This window comes from Festucalex cinctus, chromosome 12 (genome assembly GCF_051991245.1).
Source record: "Festucalex cinctus isolate MCC-2025b chromosome 12, RoL_Fcin_1.0, whole genome shotgun sequence".
NCBI classification, from domain to species: domain Eukaryota; kingdom Metazoa; phylum Chordata; class Actinopteri; order Syngnathiformes; family Syngnathidae; genus Festucalex; species Festucalex cinctus.
Window position 1 is genome coordinate 3,878,254 of NC_135422.1, and position 23,694 is coordinate 3,901,947.

General features: G+C 39.0%; 1 protein-coding gene across 3 annotated transcripts in view; it reads right to left on the reverse strand.

Annotated features, from left to right (window-relative positions):
• arid1b (AT-rich interactive domain 1B) overlaps positions 1–23,694 on the reverse strand; it is a 199,961-nt gene that overhangs the window by 54,939 nt on the left and 121,328 nt on the right. For all 3 annotated transcript variants that reach the window (XM_077540057.1, XM_077540056.1, XM_077540055.1), the window contains exon 5: positions 7,404–7,677. In XM_077540057.1, coding sequence (XP_077396183.1) covers positions 7,404–7,677 — 274 coding nt within the window. The remainder of the gene's footprint in view (positions 1–7,403; positions 7,678–23,694) is intronic.

Sequence of the window (23,694 nt, forward strand, 5' to 3'; positions counted from 1 at the left end):
TTCATCAGGATTTCAAACGCAAAAGCTTGTTAAGTTCAAAGCTGAGGGGGAGGACTTGTGGCCATATTTCTGTTTTGTTTCAGGGCTCGGCTAATATTAAGCTTCAGAGGAACTGCGTGTGCATGTGTGTGCGTGTGCTTACAAATGAGTGTATGTGACATGGTGTGTGTTGTCGTGCCAACAAAGTAAATTCCAATATAGAATCAATGACAAGACCCCTTGTGGTATAGTCTGTCCTGTATGCGCTCTGTGCACTGAAAAAAAGTCCTTTGAGTTTACACCGTTAAAATTAAATTGTAATCATTCTATTATTTTTGGAGAATAAAAAGGGAACATTAATAATCCTGTGTCTTTGACTGCCAAAAACGTTTAATAACGATTAGTAAAATCACGATGTATGCCGCCATAAACGGTAAATGACGTCAACTTTTTTTTTTTTTTTAACTGCCTGGTCAATGGATTGTGGAATCAAAAACACTAACTATGGCCAGCAGATGGCTGAATTTTGTCTCTTTTCAATGGGCTTCCGGTATACAAAATTACAATGAAACATGACAGAATTTGATGAAATAGAACGTTTTCAAGGATGACGTGAGTGATCAAAGTCTTTTTCATATCAAAGTTGTTTTTTTTTAAAAACGTGGCAATAAAAGAGTTAATATCTATTTGTTCATGTCAATTATTTCTCACAATAATTAGGAAACAGATAAATAATATAATGCAACACTTTATTTTCATAAACCTGTACCGGTGTTCACATTTTTAAATGATCACTTCTACTGGTCAGCATTCCGAGAAAATCACGATGTCCTATCACTGGTGAGCTATTTTTTTTTTTTTTTTTTTATAACAACCCCCCTGCCTTACATACATATTTGGAATAAATTTGACCTGTTTCAACGTCTGACAGCCATAAAAATATCCTTAAAGGTCATTCTTCAACAATTCAACATTACCATATAATTTGTTACGTTTTACAGGTGGTGCGTTTGTGAAACTGGACCTTATGATAACTTTGACCTGTGTTTAATAAAATGGACTTAACAGTAAACAAGTAAAAGAGCATAAGAATGATCATACATACTCATAAAGTCCATAAAGAACAGAAGTCATAGAGCTGTGAGAAAGTGCCTTAACACCGACATTAGGGTTTTTTTTTTTTTAAGAAAATGTATTTCACTAAAACTAGAGCTTGTTTGGTTATTCCTACTCTTCTTCTTCTTCTTCAAGGAGATGAAAAAGAAGTAGTCACCATGGCAACAACTGTGAGACATAGTTTGCTTGCTAGCATGTGCCCACAACAAAAGGCTTAATGTTTCATTAATATAACATTCTTCCATGCTTAAGGTGTGAAAGTTAGACGTTTTGTTGAATATTTTTCCATCAAAAATGGATGTTAAAAAAATCGATTCGGCTGCCTATTGAATCGATTCAAGAATTGCGTGCTGTAGTATCGCGATATATTGCCGAATCGATTTTTTTTAAACACCCCTAATATATATGATATCATATCATGGAAGTCTAATGAAGTGCAGTTCTAATGAAGTAGGTGGTTGCTTCAGCATTCCCACAATTATAAGACAGCCATATTGGGTGCCCGTCATGTTGTGGAGGGCAGTTGACATTTTCCCCAAACGTGAGCACATGACAGCGAGCTCAAGAGAGAAAGGGCTGCTTCAGCACTGTCTCTTAATGCAACCCTTAGGCCGTAAATGTACACACACCTTCTCCACCCACAACACGGTAATATCTCCTTCTTGACTTTATAGGCGAAAGGAAAATAAACAAGAGGCTCCAGTAATAGTGGTTGAGCTCTCAATGGGTGTAAGCCAATGCCTCTCCAAGCCAGGGGCTGATGCCAGTTTAACTAGCCCTGCAGGGGACGAGCGCGGGCCTGCGGTGGCTCACAAAACAAGCGCTCTCACTCTCCAGAGATCCTCATTACTTTCGGCGCTGAGCAGCAAGTGTAAGTAAAACAAAAGTGCAGCTTAAGCTAAAAAATGCAGCGAGCGGTAGAGAGAGAACGAGATGTTGGGGAGAGCGTAATAATTGAACACCGTGCTCCAATTTGAATATTCCACTCGGATGGAGTCAGAAAAATCATTTCTCAAAATGCTCAAAACACAAGCTTCGTTAGAAAAAAAAAAAAGAACATGTTTGTTTTGTTTTTGTAACCAGAGGGGAGGACATTTTTTGCTTGTTTTTACGTTCGGAGAAAGGGGAAGATTGGGATGGTGGGAGGTTTTAATGTGCAGATGGGAAAGGGAGGAAGAAGATAAAACAGAAGGACAGAAGAGGGAAAAGAGAGCTGGCAGGAGGAATTACAAGGCGAGAACGGCGATGGAAAAAAATGGGCCCGGTTCCTCGGCGGGAGGCCAGCACCGCAGCAATGCTCCCAGCGAATACAAACACAAAAGTGGGGGAGGGTCGAGGGTCGGATGCGAGGGAAAGTGAGACACAAGAGAGCGAGAGCGAGCGTGATGAAAGTAATATGAGGCCGAGAGAGGGACAGGGAGTGCCACAGGCGGTGTTCCCATGCAGGCTCTTTGGGAGTGGTGCGACCAGGCAAAAATAAAAAAATAAAAAATAAAATCCGTTCCGCTCCCTTCACACTGCATCAAAATTCAACCCCCCCTACTCTCTCCCACAACCTTCTTGTAATAACTTGCACCCTAACAGAAGCAAAATAAGTTTGGATGAGCATTCCCGTGGCGCGTTTTCCCACTTGGAGATTTTGCCGCTTGCAAATGAGTTTCCGTCCGTGCTCGGGGAAGTCATTTAACTGACGGCGTTATCAACAATTTGCATGTTTTCTGTAAAATAACATTTTTACATCAGGTGTATTTAAATTTTAATGACTCTGGACATCATATTTAATGTTTTAATGCCATTTAAGGCCCTAATTTGAGCAAAATCTATTTAATGACTTTTAATGCTTTTTAACTCATTTGCTCCCAAAAACGTCTAAATACGTCCTATTTTAAATGTTTCAAGTGTCCCAAAGACGTATTTATATGGTTTTCTATTTTTTTTTTTTGTATGCTATGTATGGTACTACCAACATATACAAAAAAAAAAAAAAACATCTTTGATTGATGTAGCTGCCATTTACACAACTAGCTTTTTGCCTCTTTGACGCCTTTCACGCATCCCAACTTGGGCGCTTCATTCCACTTTAAATTCATCTGGATGAGAGTCAAATGTCTCCTCGCCTTCTCTCCAATGTTTCACGAAAAGAGGAAAATCATTCAAATGACACGAGTCAAAGTGAAGAAAGGCGTTTACGTCCGACGGAGAAATGGCGCCTGTTTTTGCAACGTGGATACTTGCGAGGAGGTTGGCGGTTGAGCAATGTGATTTCTGCTCGATTGTCACAAATCTGGCGCAACAGGAAAATCTATTTGGCCCAGTGTGTGCCTTTTTGGCTCCAGGAGAGCAAGGCGAGGGCCGGATAACGTTGGAGTGTATTGGATATTCTTCATGGAGAGGCTGGAGAAGAGAGAGAGAGAGAGAGAGAAACGCAAAGAAGGGGGCAATCACAGGCATGCCTTGATAGATTTGTGTAAAGCGTACGGCTGCGTGATAGCGTGGCAATATGTCAGTCCTCCGCTTGCTCGCCTCTGTGACTGCGCCTCCATCGCAGAGTCACGTCCCGGCAAGCGAGCATTTAGAAGTGATTTGTATGTGCAACCATGCCTGGCTGCGCTGTTATTTTTCAAATATATTGTGTGTAGGTGTTTGACAGCCAGGTGAAAGGATGACATGATGAAATTGCTCCCTGACCGCTGCCGTGGCGCGTGTCGTCCTGTGAGAGCTCAGCCGTGTGACGTGTCGCATCAGAGCGCTGAGAGAGGCTGACAACATCCCGCTGGTGCTTAAATGCTTGGGAGACTTAACATGGCCTCCATAAATGTAAAAAAAACCCCTGACATTTATGCTTTGACTATGGAATATTTTATACATTCCAGAGATGATGCTAGCCTCTCATGTAGACAGCTAATTATACCATTGGTCAATTGTACGTCTGCCGGCTAATGCTGTTTGACCTACGGCTAACTTTCCCTCATCTAGTTTAACATCGAACCCCCACACAATAAATTACAGTTTTAATGACTGTACAACCCTTTCTCAATTTAATTTAATTTAATTTAATTTAATTTAATTTAACACATTCATTGCCAGACCAGCAAAAAAATGCATCATTTGACGTCTTTTTCCGTCAATGGCAGTGAATGAGTTCAACATGGTAAAAATCAATGAAGCAATTATAAATTATTGATATAATGTACAGCAGGGGTGTCCAAACTTTTTCCTCTGAGGGCCACATACAGAAAAATAGAAAGCTGCAAGGGCCACTTTGATGTTTTTTTTTTTTTTTTTTTAGTTATTAACACAGTCATTGCCAGACCAGCAAAAAAATGCATCATTTGACGTCTTTTTCCGTCAATGGCAGTGAATGAGTTCAACATGGTAAAAATCAATGAAGCAATTATAAATTATTGATATAATGTACAGCAGGGGTGTCCAAACTTTTTCCTCTGAGGGCCACATACAGAAAAATAGAAAGCTGCAAGGGCCACTTTGATGTTTTTTTTTTTTTTTTTTTAGTTATTAACACAGTCATTGCCAGACCAGCAAAAAAATGCATCATTTGACGTCTTTTTCCGTCAATGGCAGTGAATGAGTTAACAAAATGCCTAAAAGTGATGCTCAACTTAACGCGCTCCCCGCTGTTTTACTGGATTTTGACTGATTTTGCAAGGCCCACAGAATATTGTGTTCTATTGCTATAAAAACATGGAACCTACCAAAAGAAAGATTAGAGTCTCCTTTTTCATCAAGACAAAAAAAAAAGTATGTTTGTATCTGTTTCCATTTCTCAGGATTTAGCATTAGAATATAGCTAAATTTAATCTCCTGGTGAAAACAATGACAAAAAGAGCATGTTGCAACATTTTTTTTTTTTTTTTAGTTATTAACACAGTCATTGCCAGACCAGCAAAAAAATGCATCATTTGACGTCTTTTTCCGTCAATGGCAGTGAAACAGATACAATGACACTGCCAATGACTGATCTTTTATACTCTGCTTCCACCTGCTGGCCGTTTTTTTCTTTTTTTTTGGAATAGCTACCATTGCTTGAAGCCACCTCTTCGTGTCAGAAGCTGCATCAAAGCATTCACTATGCTCTTACATTAAAAAAAATAAATAAAAATTATGTAAATACGTTTTTGGGAGTGAAGGACAAAGTATTAAAAAAACGTGTTTACCCGTTTTTGAGTTTGAATGAGTTAATAAAGTGGAACGGAATAAAGTGTTGCTGGGTGAACTCTGTGTGTTTTTTTTTAATATGTAACAGTGTCGTGCTGATACCTGGCCTTACATGTCTGACAAACATCTCAGATTTCCACTTGGCATCTCTGAGAACACAAGTTGCCACTTTTGTGTTTCTTACCGGAAGAGTTGGAGCGTAATTAACAAAAACATGGGATAATACGACTTGTTGGCATTTCAAGCACAGCAACAACGGCGTCTAATCAGACAAAAACTGTCAAAATATCCACATCATCAGTGTAAATTCATTGCAAAGCCGTAATCCATCATGAGCGAGCCAGCCGGCGCGACCGCTCGTACGGCAGTAAGATTAATAAAACAGTGAAACGGGGCCACGAGACATGTTGCGATGACTTTTCCGCAACTGACGCAGTCAGTAATGCAGCTTCAAAACAATTTGTTACACTCACTAATTAAGTCGCTTATTAATGTTTTGTTGATTTAGTGGACGTTGTTGTTCATAAAACTGAATGATGAAGAGGATTACGCACACGCGCGGTCTTTCTCTCCCCGTTGCAGCAACTCCAGCAAGCGCATTAATGAAAGTGTCTTAACATGTGATGAAGAATGTTAGAATGTGGAGGCTTTGGTAATCAGATATGTGCTAACCACATTAGTTCTCCTGCGTGTCTCTCCCAGGCTGGCTGGGCATTGATCTAATTCAAAGTGAGTGCAAGTAAAGCCGCCAAATGTTACGCACTGCTCCGCACTTTATCACCATTTATTTGGCACACGGAATACTTTCAAATATTTTCTTATTCATCACCATCGGCTTCGCTCCCCGTCTTCGCCCAACCTCCATCGGGATTCTCGGCACGATTGTCGGCGAGAGCTTTTGCCGGCAAAACTACTGTCCCGCTTTTCATTAGCGTCAATCACGCTGGTAAGGAAGGGGGAGGGGGGGGGGGGGGGGGGGGGGGGGGGGGGAGGGGGAGGCCTGACATCAGCGTCTCACTCAAGACATTTTGCCCCGCCTCATCACATTGAATGACAGCTCTGAGGCGCGCCGATACGTCGCTCAAGCGCTCGCCGGGGCAGAGAGGTGGCCGGATGATGAGGGAGGCCACGTCTCAAATTCTCACTCACGCTCATCCGCCGTCACAGGTCGACACACGAGACGTGCAGTTTTGAATAATCACTAACTTACAAAGCAAAAAATAAAAAATACATTTATGATCAGGGATGTCCGATACTACTATTATAATTTGGCAAACCAACCAATAAATGTGAATTGTTTTTAGATTGTAGTTAGTTTTTGCTTTCGTGCACACCGGAGCGGAGGAGGCGTGTCCCTTGCTGAACAAGGAAGTGGAGCACTTTAGCGAATCAACAAAAAGTGGGCGGCAGCAACTACTTCCACTTCTTTCCTGGGACAAAACAGTCGTGGCACTATTTTCTCCTCTTTTGAGGTACGTGATAGCACTTTTTTTTTAGTGGCAATCGGGCGGCCGGCGTTTGTGCTAAAAATAGCTTTGGCGTTAATAATAAACACTGCTGCTAATTAAGGGGAAAGAAAAGCTGTCAACAACGTCTTACAAATGCAATTATGCCATCTAGTGGCAGAAAAATGACCTAAACACAAATTTTGGAAAGCGAGTTCACGTGACACAACTTCCCCTCGCGTTCGTGCGCGTGGCCGCTTGAACAGAATCAGTCTACGCCAGCAGCGATAGCAGCAGGAAGTCTGGCGCTAGCTAGCGTGTGCGTCAATGACTGGTGGGTCCTGTTGTCCTTATTTCTTGTCTGTAACCTTCTTGCCAGAATCAGCTATAGCTTGCTCCTTCTAAAATGTTTGTTACGAATGTTTGGGCGGCGTTTCCTCATCTGCACGTTACCACATCGCACTCGTAAGTTGATGTTGCGCTGCTAAGCCCGAAAGCGGAAGTGTCACAATAAGAGCGCGAACCGGAAGTGATGTTCTAAATGACGCTAGCTCAACTGCGCTAATTTAATTTGTGTAAATTGTTTCGCATTTCGAACAATTCGCTTTTGGAACAGCCTTCTGCAACGGATTATGTTCGAAAACCGAGGTGTGACTGTAGACCAAAGTGTGAGTTCGGCAGCTTTACCTGGTGCGTTGGCGCCGGCAGCGGGGCCGCTGGCTGGGGAGATGGGCCCGGAGCCCGAACGGGACTGCGTCGAGCCTGCGGGGGAGCCCACAGGGGAGGGCGAAGGTCCGCTCCTCTGGCTGTGAAGGTGTGGCGAGGCGTGGGGGGAGAAAGGAGACTGTCGCTGGGTGCTGGCGCCTGCCGGCTCTGCTTGGTTATTACTGCTGCTGCTGACCGCTGATCCCAGACCAGCCTCCGTCCCCGTTGGGAGGTCATCTATCGAGCCAGACAGGTCCTGGAAAAGAAAACGATTACAAATGCATTCAATCTTGTTTAAGATGAGATTGCGACACCATGGAGGCTTGATGCCACATTTGGGAAGACCGCAGCTGGTTGTATCAGTTTTTATACTTTTGTATATTTCTTGGAATCAACACATCATATGTGAACAAAATGTATACATAGGAAAGACCTTTTTTTTTTGTTTGTTTTTTTTGTTTTTAGTTTTTACTGTTTTAGAAATTGTTTATCATTATTCTTAAAGCTGTACCATAGTCGTAGTCATAGTCAATATAGTTTAAATATTATTAAAAAGATTAAAGTCCTGCTGGCATGTAAGTCAAGCATAGTTTTGCTTCCCTTAAACTGGAAATTTGAGAATAAATTGAATAATATATATATATATATATATATATATATATATATATTAGGGGTGTGAATTGCCTAGTACCTGACGATTCGATTCGTATCACGATTCACAGGTCACGATTCGATTCGATACCGATTAATCCCGATACGAATTTATAAGTCGATTGTTGCGATTTTTTTTCATTCAAATTTAGAAAATACTAATCAGTAAGCTTGTAGAGTGTAAGATTTATATGAAAATGTATTATTTATTTATCTGAAATTTCAGTCTTATAGAGGTTGTAATCTGTTTCATGTTTAAACAGCATTAAAATAAAATATTAAGGCTTAATGTTCCGTTCATATAACATTCTTCCATGCTCAAGGTGTGAATCCTAAAAAAATAAATAAAAAAAAATAAATAAAAAAAAATCGATTTTGCCTATTATTGAATCGATTCGAGAATCGTGCGATGTAGTATCGCGATATATCGCCGAATCGATTTTTTTTAACACCCCTAATATATATATATATATATATATATATATATATATATATATATTTAAATAAAACATTTCGGTTAATGGCTGTATGGTTCATCATGAAACTTATACGTCAGTTATACCAACAACTGGAAAATCCAATTTTAAACAAATGAACAAAACCTGGCAAACTAATTTCCTCACTCTTCAGACTCATCATCTGAAGAACAATTCTGGCATACGTAAACAGCGTTGCCAGAAGTGCATTTTTCATTGGCCCGTGACAACAAACCCCAAAATGACTGAGAAAAGTTGCCACAAACTACCAAGTTGGCTCCTTTTTGCTCTGGCATGAGATGATGCCTCTAACGAGTCCACATGATTTGCTGCGAGAATTTGTCGATGCAGGTTTCAAAATATATCAAGTTAAACAATTAACTAGCCCCGGTCTCCCTTATTTATATCAATTAAATTACATTCACAGAAACAGACACAAACGTAACACCAACCAATCATTGGAAAGGGCTTCAAAAATGTCTTTAGTAGTGCTTTGATCTCAATCCAGGGAATCCCCATCAATACAGCTGAAGGAAGTCTCGTTGCATAAGCGTGTGGAAGGTGAGCGGCAACAGAACAGCGAATGTGAGAGAGGGCCGGACGGGATGAGATTTGACGGCTGCCCCCCAAACACACAAACACACTTGAAGCACACGTGCACAGATTTTCTGACTGGCAGCTGAGCCTGAGCTGTAAGTCAAAAACGAAGGGGAAGTCACCTGTGAGTGACCCTCCCGGTTTCCTGGCTAGTAACTCGCTGAGGGAAGAAGAGGAAGCATAGCGGGTGAATGTCAGCTGATGTGACAGGCCCGGTGACCTTGCAGTCTGATCCCACCAGAGACCACAAACGTGTCAGCGGCCGAGCAGTTTGTCATCGCCTTTTCTCCAAAAATATTGTACAATGTAGCAATAGTCAATAACAAGCGCTGCAAATTAATACATCTTTGGCAAATTACTACATCTTTTCAGTCAGTGTTCATGCCATCATTGAGCGTACAATGACAGTAACAAAACTAGCACTAGCACAAATGACAGTAACTTGTTATACGCATGCCACGCAGCGCATTAGCCACAACGCTAATTCCAGCATGCATACATACATGGATGCTTCTTTGGCTATGTTGATAAATGTGCATTGTCATAAATAAATAAATAATAAATGAAAATGGGCCAGTGTGTACTAGTTAGCCCCAAGAACAACATGAGTAGCCCAAAAGTGGATTTTAAAAATAGCTCCATTCAGTGATGGAACACGAAGAACAACGAGACTCAGTGCAATTTCTGGAGAAATTGCGTGGGAATGCTGAAAGCTGAATGCTGAGATTTGAATGCATGTGGAATGGTTATGAAGCCAATTGAGAGATAAATTATGAAATTTTAATGATGTAAAATTAAATTATATATAAATTATATTATATATAAATTTTTAGTAATGATGATAAGTTATATGTATGGAAGTGGGCGTGGAAAGTGATACTTAGTAAAAGTTCAATGTCTGTCCCATTGAAAATGAATGGGGAAAACTTGATATTAAATGTTAAATATTGTAAGTAATGTGGAATTAGATGACATATTCCCCGGGATGCGTGAATTTTTGAAGCTAGTTGAAATTTGAACAATGTTAATTGGAAGTATTAAGTGGGAGTTGTCAGGCGGCAAAAAAGTGTGGAGAATAAAAATCACAATAACATGTGGGAATGCATTCCCACAATTAAAGCAGAAGAACTATTTTATTTATTTATTTATTTTAATATTGCATGGTGCATATATATTAATGTATTAAACATTCTCTATTTTCATTAAAAACAAAAAAAGATTTTGATCAATGGGAAAAAAATGCTGTTTTTATGAACACAAGTATTTATCATAAAGCACATTTAGAGCTGTAATTTTAATATCACAATACTTTGCTCAAGATTATCCTACTGTCAGAATCTAATGCTGGCCAATGCCTTTTGCTGTCCTAGTTTTATAATTGTAATTGTCAGCAAAGTTAGCATACCATATCTAAGTACACTTGACACTTCTCATACCCGGGTTATTAAATTCTAAATATTACGTAAACGTCCCAACTAATTTTTTTTCTTTAAAAGGCAGCCTCATCTGTAAGAATGATGTGCGAGAAGCTCCAGTTCCGAATCCCTGCGATCAACATGAGGCAACTGTTTCAAGTGCATTGGCTGTGATTCAACGCAAGGACTTGTTGTGTGTTCATGTATCCGTGTCGTTTCTGTTTTAACAGAAGCGCCTGTCGGTCCGCGTGTGCTTGTTGCGGTTAATGCGATCTCAGCAGCCAAACAAAAAAGCTTTTGTTTCCCATCATGCCACTGTAATGAGTGCCCGCCCACTCTGCCAGCCTGTCGCCTGGCGTCATTAACCTCGTTTGACTTAACACTCCCCTCTTTTCCTGTCTTGTTACCAACTCCCTGTCCCAGCCAATCAGGTCAGCCGGTTGTGCGAGCAGAGCGAGCAACCGTCTAAAGCAGTGGAAGTCAACCTTCAACATTTTTCGACCATAATATGTGACCTCACTAGTCTAAACTCGACATTCTGATTAATATTACATTTGTGGAATATGAGTTATGAAGCAAAATCCAGCCGTTTTTCTCCATCTCAGTGGACGGCCATTTTGCCGCTTGCTGTCGACTGATGACATCACAGTTGCGAGACTCAGGCAACGGCCAATCACAGCTCACCTGTTTTCTGAAGCTGACCTGTGATTGGTCATTGAGCAACATTGATGTTAGGGCTGCATGAGATTGGCAAATTATGCTGAATATAGCGATCTCGATATTATTGCGATATTTATTATGTACCTAAAGAAATGACATTTGACAGAATGCGCTTAGGAAACTAGCGATATTAAGTCCCTCCAACAAGGTTAAGAGGGTCCTAACGGTTCTAAAAAGACACGTTATTTTTTCTAATCACCAGCTCAATGTTTTCTTCCACAACAGGTTACCATGACAGCCAGCGTATCCATGGTGATGGCTTTTCCAAATACAGCAACGGCGAACTAGCGCCGCCGCGTAGCTAGGTTGTTAACCCATGGGCTAATCATGTGAATGGATGGGAATAATTGCATTCCGCCTAATTGGGTGCTGTTGCCAGCTTTTCCAGTGGCAGTTTCGGGGCTGGGAAAATGCCTATCAGTAATTTGTTTAGTGGCTCGTTTGGATTATACACACACTTGAGCACAGCTGTGTGGCCCAAGACCAAAAAAAAAAAAAAAAGTAGCAGCACTGATACGATAAAAGGGTGGTAAACCTTAACACCCTTTGACTATATAAATGCCCATTCCAAATACGGCCATTATATTCGTGAAACACCACCATAAAAAAAATTACAACGCTCATTTTCGTTTAATATGTTTTCCAATAGAGATAGACCGATATGGCTTTTTCAGGGCCGATACCGATGCCGATTATTAGTAGTCAATGATGCCGATACCCGATATTTGGAGCCGATATTAATTTTCACTAAAAAGGGAAAATATTGGCATCAAAATTTGGAAAAAATACAAACTCCAGTTTTTTTTATTTATTTATTTTTAAAGTATATACTTATTGAGCAACTTTTAGGGATAGTAAAATATTGGATTTTTTTTTTTTTTTTTTTTTTAAATCTTAGTTAACAGACATCTTTGTTTTTAAAATCTAACAAGTCCCAGGATCTCTCAGGTGCAGTGGCATGTTTTCAAAAGTTAAATAAAAACAAACAATTGTTTTTTAAACTAAATAAAGTATTTCAATATATTTGAAGTATTTTATTTATTTTTTAAATTATCTTAGTTTTAATTTCAAACAAAAACAGATGGTGCAGAGAGTTCTCAGGGTCAGCAGCATCTCTGAAATTTTAAATAAATAAATAAAAAAATAAATTTAAATGAGTTCCCTGAAATTAAGTTTTTTTTTTTTGTTTTTTTTTTTAAATGGATCTATTATCGGCCATATGATTCTTCAAAATGGCCGATGCCGATATTTGTCAAAATGCTTAATATCGGTGCCGATAATCGTCCCAGCTGATAATCGGTCTATCCCTATTTTCCAAGCCCGCACCCTTCCTGTACTTTCCGTTTAATTCTCGTCACGGGCCACAGAGTTTTGTGTCGACCGCAGTCACACAAGCGAGCCAGCCAACCAGCTAAGCAGCCAAACAGACACGCGGTTGTCGCATCCAAAACGCCCGACAATCGGGCAGCCCCGATCCAAAAGTGGCCCAAATCCAATTTGTTTGGCTCCAAGGCTCGCAAATTGCTCTGTGCATTGAGTCTCCAAATAGCTGTCAACCTCTCCTGCTTGCCGTCCTGTACCGCTTAATTCACTCCTGGAGCATGTAATTGTCATAATAAGAAAAATATTGAGGTGATAATAACAAGTTACTTTGGGATGGCCGACGCCCCCAACACACATACACACCCCCGCACAGCGTGTACATAATGGCCCAAGACTTCCATCGACACATTTCACACAACATTGGAGAGGCAGTTGCTCGTGACCCTTCACCTTGCTGGCATTGGCACCTGTCTGCGATGCCTGTGTGTGCGCGTGTGCGACAGACAGACACACAACGCGGCTGGCCTGTCACAGTGAGACGTGCTTGGCTGCTGATGCAGCCAAGGGGGACAGATGAGACCCGTGTGTGCGCAAGTAGCGGTATGTGGAGGGGGGTAACGGTTGACAGATCTCCGTGCCAAACAGTTCGGGATTTAGATGCATATTGCACAATCTGCTCCATTTACGGTTTAGAGTGCCAAAGACAAATGTACAATATGGCCCAGAAGTATTTGAGCAATGGCGGGATATGCAAAATGGATTTTGCAATCATTGTCTTTCGTTAAATGAGACTAATTAAAGGGAAATTAACGGAACATTTTTCAATGGGCTGATCGGTTACCTGATCTCAACCCAATAGAGCAGGGGTGTCCAAACTTTTTTTATTTGAGGGCCACATACAGATAATCAGAAGGACGCAAGGGCCAATAATGTAATGAAGAGAAATTGTGTTTAGTAATAAAAATTGTACAAAATTTTTTATTTGTGTATATTTAGAAAAATGCTACAGTATATAAACCAATTTATTTGTAATATGGAAGTAGAGTTATTATAGTTTTGGAATTTTTCATTTTAGTTTTTATATTTAGTTTTGAGTTTTGTTTTTTTTAAATTTAGTTAGTTTTAGTTTTCAGAGTGGTTCTGTTAGTTTTTTTATTAGTTTTATTTCTTTAATAAATGCTTAGTTTAAGTTTAGTTAGTTTCAGTATTATTTTTTTTAATTTTTTTTATGTGTATTATTTGTGCATTTATTTTGTTGTATTTTAGTTATTTTTGTAAACATAAAATGTAGTTTCAGTTAGTTTTATTTTTTTAAAAGCATCTTGGTTTTTATTTTATTTCATAAACGAAATTGTTTTATGAATTTTAGTTTTTTTGTTAGTTTTAGTTAACTAAAATAAACTTTAATAGCACGTGTTTTTCAACATCTTCCCTTCTTACTTTGATCATCTCCAAACAATTTTTTTTAATTTTTTTTATTTGAACTGAGTCAAATGCCATTTTTAGCAAATGTCTCGGGCCACTAAAAAGTGGACGGTGGGCCGCAAATGGCCCCCGGGCCGTAGTTTGGACGCCCCTACAATAGAGGATAGGGTCACCAACTTTTTTGAAAGTGAGAGCAATTTCTTCGGTACTGATTAATGCATTTTGATACACAACTAACACATTTTCTCAAATTACCTTTACTGTATATGTTATTATTAATAATTCATGGGAATCAATGAGGGCGGCACGGTGGTTGACTGGTTAGCACATCCGCCTCCCAGTTCTGAGGACTCTGGTTCGAGTCCAGGCTCCGCCCTTCCTGGGTGGAGTTTGCATGTTCTCCCCGTGCCCGCGTTGGTCTCCTCCCACATTCCAAAGACATGCATGGCATGTTATTTATTTATTTATTGTAATTTTTTTTTTTAGTATTGCATTTAAATAGACATAAATAAACATATCCGCAAATATGTTTTAATGTATTTGCCAGTCAAAAATGTTTATTCTATAATGGTAGTTCCAAGCTGCCATATGGTGGTGCATAAAAGCAAACTGATGAAACAACATTGTCTAAATAATGTACTTGTTGATTTAACAATATGTACAACAATGTACAAGTGGCATGTTGCAGGTCGGATGTCTATATGAATACAGAAAAAACAAAAAAACAAAACATTGCATTGCCTTCTACTGCAGCTACTGATGAAAACTTTTCCAGAGTTTATATTACCACTGCTCTCTTTTTATGTATCCATAGGACCTGTTTTGTCTGGGTCAAAAGTAAAAGCACATTATAATGTTACATACACACTGTGGTACTCAATATATGGAGAGAAATAAGACCTCTGCGCGCACAGAGGTGAGCTTTATTCTTTTGTTTCTCTTCTCTGGGTAAATATGATGATGTGAACTGTAATTAAGTCCAATAGCTACGCTCGGCAGGCCTGAGGGACAACTCAGCTCATTGCAGCAATGCACACATTTGTCGGCTCCGGACGCCGCGCTTTCCATCTTTACGGTGCTGTGGAGACTGAAGGGAAAGGCTATTACATAAAGATGTTTATTCATCCCCCCCCCACCCCACCCCAACTGTCGTCTGAGGCAAAATCCAAATAAAAGGCCATGCAAATGAATCCGAATGGAATTCTTAATGCGTGTGTGCGTGTAGAAGGTTTTTAATGCAACACCCCTGTAGAGCACCAACTGAACTTGCCTTCACTAAGTGCTATTAAGTGGAAAAAGAGAGAGAGGAAAAAAAAACAAACTGGATGGCATTTTTACATCACTTCCACATTATCTATAAATTTATGTTTTAATGCCATTCAGCTGTTTTGTTATGAAACATTTGGAGGCGATACGGCAACTAACTGATGCTTATTGAACTTGTTCAACATTTTAAGGACAGTGGCAGCATGCTGCAGAATGTGTGCGTGTGTTTGATAACAGCTTTTACATTGCTGTATGTAAACATGATTTCATACACGGATATAAAAAAAAAAGTCTACACACCCCTAATCAAAAAAAGCGAACAAAATCTGCTGAGCACAAGTTGAAAAATGTATTAAAAAAAAAAAGCCTGAAGCAAGTTTTGATTGATTTTGACTGTCAACAATTTGCTAGTTATTATTGTGGTTGTAGTTAGTATTGATGTAGATCTGTCGAACTGTTTCTATATTTTGGTTAGTTTCTTTGGCTGGGTCAAAATATTAGGGATACCTCTCCATATGATGTATTGCATTTCTACAACAGGGGTTGAAAATGGAGAAAATGGTGATTTGGGGCAATATTTACAAAAGTATCGGAAACATTCCTTGTCTATACTGCTTACAACCTAACAAGTTATCATGGCTGACAATGCCTGCATGTAGGCCAACTTAGTGAAGCACTATACTATCAGTGATTGAACAGAAACACAATTTTATTTTTTATCATGTACATGAATAATTACCATTAACTAATTTGCTCCCAAAAACGTAAAAATACGTTCTTATTTTAAATGTTTTAAGTGTCCTAAAGACGTATTTATGTTTTGTTTTTTTTGTTTTTTTGTTTTTTTTATGCTAGAGCATACAGAGGGCTTTGATGCAGCCTCTCAACTGCAAAGAACGGTTGAAGAAATAGTAGTTATTACACAAACGGACAGCAGGTGGCAGCAGAGCAAGGGAGATCAACCAGAGCCATGTAGGAAAAAAAGCTCAATTGCTCACAATTCTAATTAGATTTGTGAATAATGATGAAACTTAGCTATATTCTAATGCTAATAGCTGCAAAACTGAAACAGATAGAAATGTACGTTTTTATACTAATGAAAGAATAAATTTCAATCTTTCTTTTGATAGGTTCCATGTTTTTATAGCAATAGAACACAATATTCTGTCTTGTAAAATCAGTCAAAATTCAGTAAAACAGCCGTGGGTGAAGGGGATTGCTTCTGTGAAAATGGCTGGGAGTGAATGAGTTAATAATCTACCTGTTTTCTGAGTCTGGCCATGTGACCTTTGCAAGATGGGTTGTGATTCGTCATTAGGCTACCTGAGCCCTGAGCAACTGTGATGTCATTTTCAGTCGACATATGTGGCGAAAATGGCTGCCCCCTGAGATGGATGGAAACGGGAGGATTCTGCTGCATAATTCATAACGTCGTCGTCATCATCAGCAACATCAGCATTATTATTGTTATGTTATATTAATCAGCATATCGTGTTTATTTCAATGTTTTCTCCTGACTGTATTGTAAACTCAGAACAACAAGTTAAGAGCGTCTTAAAAGTAGAAAAAACAAAAAAAAGAAGAAGTTTTTGGCTCACAAACCGCAAACAATCTCTTAACAATAGCGCAACATCTGCAGTGGAAAAGCAAGCAACAATTGAAATGTCAAGAAATGCTGCTGGGGGGAGGTCAAACGTTTTTGTGGACTCAGGATTGGGAGATAATCTGTTTTTAAAAGTAAGCAGCAACTCCTTGGCACGAGCCGTTATTGTTTGTTATAAGATAGCGGGCTAGCGGAGTGAAACGTGTCGAGACGCTTAAGCCTCTTGTGAAGTGTGATACGGGGTGGGCGACTTTGAATGTGTGGCCCCATTACCCCCAAGACACTCAAATCTGGTGAGGGATTAGTGTTGAGTTCTTCTGATTCTTCCTGATAATATGCCAAGCGGCTAGTAGCAGCAGTTCTTAGCCAGTGGATCACGCCGAAACAGCCACAAAGCGCGGGGTGTCCAAACTACGGCCCGGGGGCCATTTGCGGCCCCTCCCGTTCATTTTTTAGTGGCCCGCGACATATGCTAAAAATGGCATTTGACTCAGTTCAAATAAAATAAAAACAAAAATGTTTGGAGGTGGTCAAAGTAAGAAGGGAAGGTGTCGAAAAACACAGGTGCTATTAAAGGTTATTTTAGTTAACTAAAACTAACGAAAAAACTGAAATTGAAAAAAAAATTTCGTTAACGAAATAAAAGAAAACGAAGGTGCTTTTTTAAAAAAAAGAAAACTAACTGAAGATACATTTTAGGTTTACAAAACTAACTAAAATAAAACTGTAATTATAGCAAAAATGTCCTTCGTTTTAGTCATTGTAATTAATTTAATGCATGAGCCTTTGTGGATGATTTTAAATGTGACTTTTAGTAGATTTATTTTGATATAAACTGGAATAATGACGTCGCGCCCATGATGTTTTTTAAATGTTGCGCACAAGTAATACACATAAAAAAAAATACTAAAACTAACTAAACTAAAACTAAGCGTTTATTAAAGAACTAAAACTAATAAAAAACTAACAGAACCACCCTGAAAAATAATTAACTAAATAAAAAAAAATAAAAAAACTCAAAACAAAATAAAAACTAAAATTAAAAATTCCAAAACTATAATAACCCTACTGCCATATTACAAATAAATTGGTTTATATGCTGTAGCATTTTTCTAAATATGCAAAAGCACAAATATATTATTTGGACAATTTTTAGGACTAAACACATTTTCTCTTCATAACATTATGTGGCCCTTGTGTTCCTTCTGATTTTCTGTATGTGGCCCTCATATGAAAAAATTTGGACACCCCTGCTATAAAGCATGGAGCACGTTCACTTCATTTTACTTTCGGTCACTTCAATGTGCACATTTTTCTGTCATGTTTCACTGTATTTATTTATGGCATTCGAGCATATAGCATCCCGCCACTATGCCACCCCGAGAAAACGAAAAAAAAAACGATGCAACATCAATAGTGTGCGAGAGAGATGGAAGGAAAGGAACATGGAAAATAAAGAAATAAAGAACCTAAAATTCCTCATTTCTAATTCAGCTGCTCGTTCAGCTTAACCTCTCTCTCCTCAGCAATTAACGCACACGCCACATCCTTCACGCCGCGTACAGCCGAGGCTAAATAATGCAAGGGGCATCCAGCACCCGCATCCTTTATCATCCCAAATGACACCCATTTGCATATCTCCCCAGTCAATTAGAGTGCAGCGGAATAATCAGCCCATAATTGGGGGAGAGTGTCGGTAATCACCCACCCTGGCACACCGACAGGGCTGTTAGGAGGAGCGAGGGGGAGGGGGGGGGGGGGGGATGCTTTTGGGGAGGGGTGACAGTCCATCTGAGTTGCAGTCTGAACTTGAACAAACTAATCATACATTTAAACAAGCAATCTAACGTCTCTTTTCTTCTTATGTACGCTCTCCTACTCCTTTATACCGTCTTTCTTATTTCCCAATGACCAACATATTCAAAGTATTTCTGTTTTGCTCAAAAGGTCAAATACTATCAACGTTCAGTCAACATAACAATCTCATTGCTCTCTGCAAAAGCATGAAAAATATTGTGTGTGTGTGTGTGTGTATATATATATATATATATATATATATATATATATATATATATATATATATATATATATATATATATACACACACAATTTTTTTTTTCCCGTTATTCGAAAAAATTTATTATTATATTTGGGATTTGTTTTTGTCTGTCATAAAACAAATATCAAACACAAACACAAAACAAATCCAAATAACAGGAACATTCCTCCCACGGAAAAATAAATAAATAAATAAATAAATAAATAAATAAATAAATAGTTTGAAAAAGAGGAAATAATCCAAAATAAAATAAAACAAAAACAAAAAAGTTTATTCCAAAAACATAAAAAAAAAAAAATCTGATAATCAGAAAGAAAACATTCTGAAAAACAGAGAAGAAAAAAGGTCTTAAAACATACAAAAAAAAATATAGATTTTTTTAAATGGCAAAAGACAGATATTTCAAATAACAGAAATATTCCAAAAACAAAAACAAACAAAATAAATACATCTCTTAAGGAAAAAAAATAAAAAATAAAAAATAAAAAATCCCCCACCCCCCCAAAAAAAAATTGACTTAAAAGTCGGAAAAATCCAAAACAGTAAAAAAAGAAAAACAATATATTTTTTCCCCCAAGTGAATGCAATGCACTTCCGTAGTAGGGCATCCAGTGTAAAATAAATAAATAAATAAATAAATAAATAAATAAATAAATGAAGTGACTTTTGGCAACCCCAGAAAAATGTCACAACAACAACTCGTAGATTAGCATGTAAGCTCTTCAGTAATATTGACTTCCTGTTTACTGTCATTAATTATTAAATTGCCATTTATTCTTATTGATGCTAATATATTTTGTTTTGTTCCAATGCCGTAGAAATTGAAGATAAACTAAGATCCTCTGCATCTCTGTTATTTTCTACCTTTGGAGCACGAATGCTCCGAGGTACAATCCTTTTTTTGTTTCACTCATTGGAATCAACTTTACATTAAACTGTGAAAGGTTTCGCCTGAAGCTTCTCCACTTGCGCCGTTATCGACTAGACAACTCGTTCCCTTCCACTCGGTTGCCTAAAAGGCAATTAATAGATACCAATTCATAGGCAATTGACGAGTAATTTTCCCAATGGCCGACTAAAGAAAAAATGTTCTCCATGTGTAAAGTGCTGTTAAATACACAACAAAGGGAAAAGTTAGTCATAGTGAAGGAATAGAAGAAAGGCTGCAGACACACAAGGGGGAACGTTCCCCCACTAGTCCCTTTTAGAAGCAGACTATCAAAGTCGTTTCATGAGAAGTTTTCCGGGCAGCTTTGAAGCACAGTTTTGCGCAGCCTTTGGATTTCCTGCTCAAAGGAGAATGACCGTTTTTTTTTTTTGTGAGACAACATTTGCTTTAATACACTAACTCGCCGCTCCTCAGAGGCTTTGGTGGCATCCTCAGAACATGCTGAATAAAAGGATGAAGTGAGGAAGGGAAGACGAGAGAGAGAGAGAGAGAGAAAGGGACGATGTAGCCAGTCGGGTATGCTGGAGGTGTGTTCAAGTGTGTAAAGAAATAGAAAAAAACAGCACAAGGTTAGTTCCCATCTGCGGTGGCATCCTTTTGTGTTCTCGCAGCGACTTTTTGTGTTTACCCAAACATCTTCAAAGCCTGCGTAACACATGCCAGCCTCTTGTGCTAAGTGGCTATTTTTCAATCTCATCTTGGCGAAACGGTGGCAAGGCAGCCAAGGATAGCAAAAAGAAGGTGACAGTCATGAGTTGAGACAGGATTTTGGAATACAAACTCGGCATATGAGGTTTGCAGTTAAGTCAAATTAAAAACAGTTATGAGAAGTATAAGCGGCTTCAAATTGAAAGTATCAGTAATACTGCATTTAATATTCTGAGACAAGTTTTCCTAATTGTCTAACTTTAGTCAGGTTTCCATCCAAATGTTTCAAAACTTTCCTCTGCACGATCTCCTGACCAGTAAACAGTATTAGTTGTTACGCTGATAGTGTGAGACTGAAGTTAAATAAGCATTATTTTAAATTAGTTTTCTTTGATGCACTTTAAAATAGTTTGTTTTGTTTTATTTAAATTAAACACTTCTAAACACTCGAAAGCTGTTTTATTTATTGACGTAAAGAGGCCTGTCAACTTAAGATGTTTAATTTGAACTGTAGTCCATTTTGCTCATAAAGTGGTACCTGAGGAGACCATCTAAAGGATTAGGAATCTCTTTATTGTAGTTTGGCGAACTAGGGGCCCCCAAATGGAATCTTGCCTCGGGCCCCCATGAAGCTAGAAACGGCCATGGTGGTAGTTATAGTTTGGTTATATATTCACCTAGGGCTTTATTATAAAGACATGCCAGTCGTCACCATAATGTTGTGTTTGAGAGACATTTAAAATGGCGACGTCTTGTAGTCTACTAAATAAGCTGCCACTTGCTTTTGAAAATGTTTTTTTTTATGTATTTATGATTTATGAACTTTATCATCGTAGTGAGAAACATATTTCACTTTTTTCCCCCTCGCCATGTCACTTTAGGTGCTCCGTAGGTATTAAAGTAATCCAAAAGTAATTTACAGTAATCAAATTACATTACTTGCCCCGCGATTGGCTGGCAACCAGTCCAGGGTGTACCCCGCCTACTGCCCAGAGCCAGCTGAGATAGGCTCCAGCAGCCCCCCGCGACCCTTGTGAGGAATAAGCGGTCAAGAAAATGGATGGATGGAAATGACATTACTTTAATACTGTGGTACTTGGATTACATTACTAATCACAATTTTTTAAACAGGTAACTCATAACTGTTTAAAAGTGGATTCAAAAGAAAACCTTATGGAATGTTTTTACAATATATGCTATTTATATTCCATCACTGTGGTAATACTGACAACCGATCATGTGAGTTCTTATGTGAACTTTTCAAACCATTTTGTCTGTATAAATAGTCAGAAAATGCCTCAAGTATCTTTACACATGCCCCACTGTCTCCAGAGGGAGGAAATATTGATTTCCTTTTTAAGGGGGTGCCTTTCTCTGTTTAATCCCTCATTCCGCCACTCTCTGGGGCTCTTTGGCATTTCTTGTCAGCCAGCCAACGTCGCGCTGCGGAGACGTATGTATCACTGTCAAAATGACTGATCAGAAGCAGGGCGACGGCGAGGCAGCGGAGGCAAAGGCGAGGGGGAGAGTGTCAGTCGGCTTGACTGGAGAGATGCTAAACTACCCCCCCCCCCCCCCCCCCCCCCCCCCCCCAGCTCGCCCCCATTGGACATGCCTGTCAGCGCGTCCGCCTCGGTAATCCATCAGCGCCCGCTGCTGATCAATAATGTGATCGGTGGAATTCTGAGGCATACCTTGTGGAGATATGCGCATGCCGGCGGGGGAAAAAAAAAAAATGAAAATTAACGACTGACTGTGAATGTGACCTTCAACTGGTATGAAAGTTAAACTCCAGACTGTCTGCACGCACATTTTGTCTTCATTCTTATGAAATATGTGATATTGCACATGGGACCAACTGCAATTATATAGCGGGAAAGGAAAGTACATCCTTATTAAAGGGATACTTGACTAATTGAGCCGTTTTCAGCAGTAAAAAGTTCATATTTTGTCCACAATTAATTTGATAACTTTATTATTTTTCATGTACAATTAATGCCTGACTTTTTTTCACTTGCTGATGACTGAAGATGACATCACCTGTGCCGAGTTAGTAGGTAACGACCAATCATGGCTCAGTTTGCTGCTGTTTTTTTTTTTTTTTAAAACACGCTCTATGGTTATTGTAGTGTGACTATTAACTCATTCACTCCCAGCCATTTTCATTGAAGCAACCCCCTTTACTGGATTTTTGACTGCTTTTGCAAGGCCCACAGAATATACAGGATACAAAAGAAAGATTAGCATCTCTTATTTCATCACGAAAAAAAAACTATACTTCCATCTGTTTCAGTTTTGTAGCAATTAGCATTAGAACATAGCTAAGTTTCATCACAAAGCTGTTTAAAAAAGTGGGGAAATTAGTTTTTTTTCTAATCTCTTAACTCTGCTGCCACCTGCTGGACGTTTTTGTAATAACTACCAGTGCTTCAAACGTTTTCTTCAGTTCAGAGGCTGCATCAAAGCCTTCTGTATGCTCTAGCATTTAAAAAAAAAAACACAAAAAAACGTATAAATACGTCTTTGGGAGCAAATGAGTTAACAATGGAAACGCTACTTAACCTTTTATTTTAAATTCTGTTGTGCCATGCACATTACCAAAGTCTGTCCAAAGTCCAAACATAAAATGGAATAAAATATTATGCAGGACAGGCGGAAGTAAGAGATAGTAATGTCATCATTTAAAGGTCATTTAAACAAAATGTATGTTCATTTGAATGGAACAGAATCCTAATAGATGTATAAAGCTTTGCCAGATAAAACACAATAAAAACAAAAATCATCAATTATACGCCACTGGAACCACCACCTGATATTCCAAATTGGACTGTTTCGAGGTCAATAAATCTCCGCATAGAAGTCCCGGTCCGGCATTGGCGTCATTCGGCAGTTGCGAGCTAACTTTTAAATGGTGAAAACAAATTAGGCTCACCATCAAAGAGACTTTTCAAAAAAGGCATTTCTCGACTCCAGTTCAAACACAGAAGCCCGCTCGGTAAACAGGCGCGGGGAATTCACGAAGCGAGCTGGAGATGCAAACAGTCGGAGGTTCACCACAACAAAGGAGGAGGGGGGGAGGGGGGGAGGGGGGCTGCGACTCATCACGCACTCAACAAAGCAAACGGGACCGACTGGCCGTGA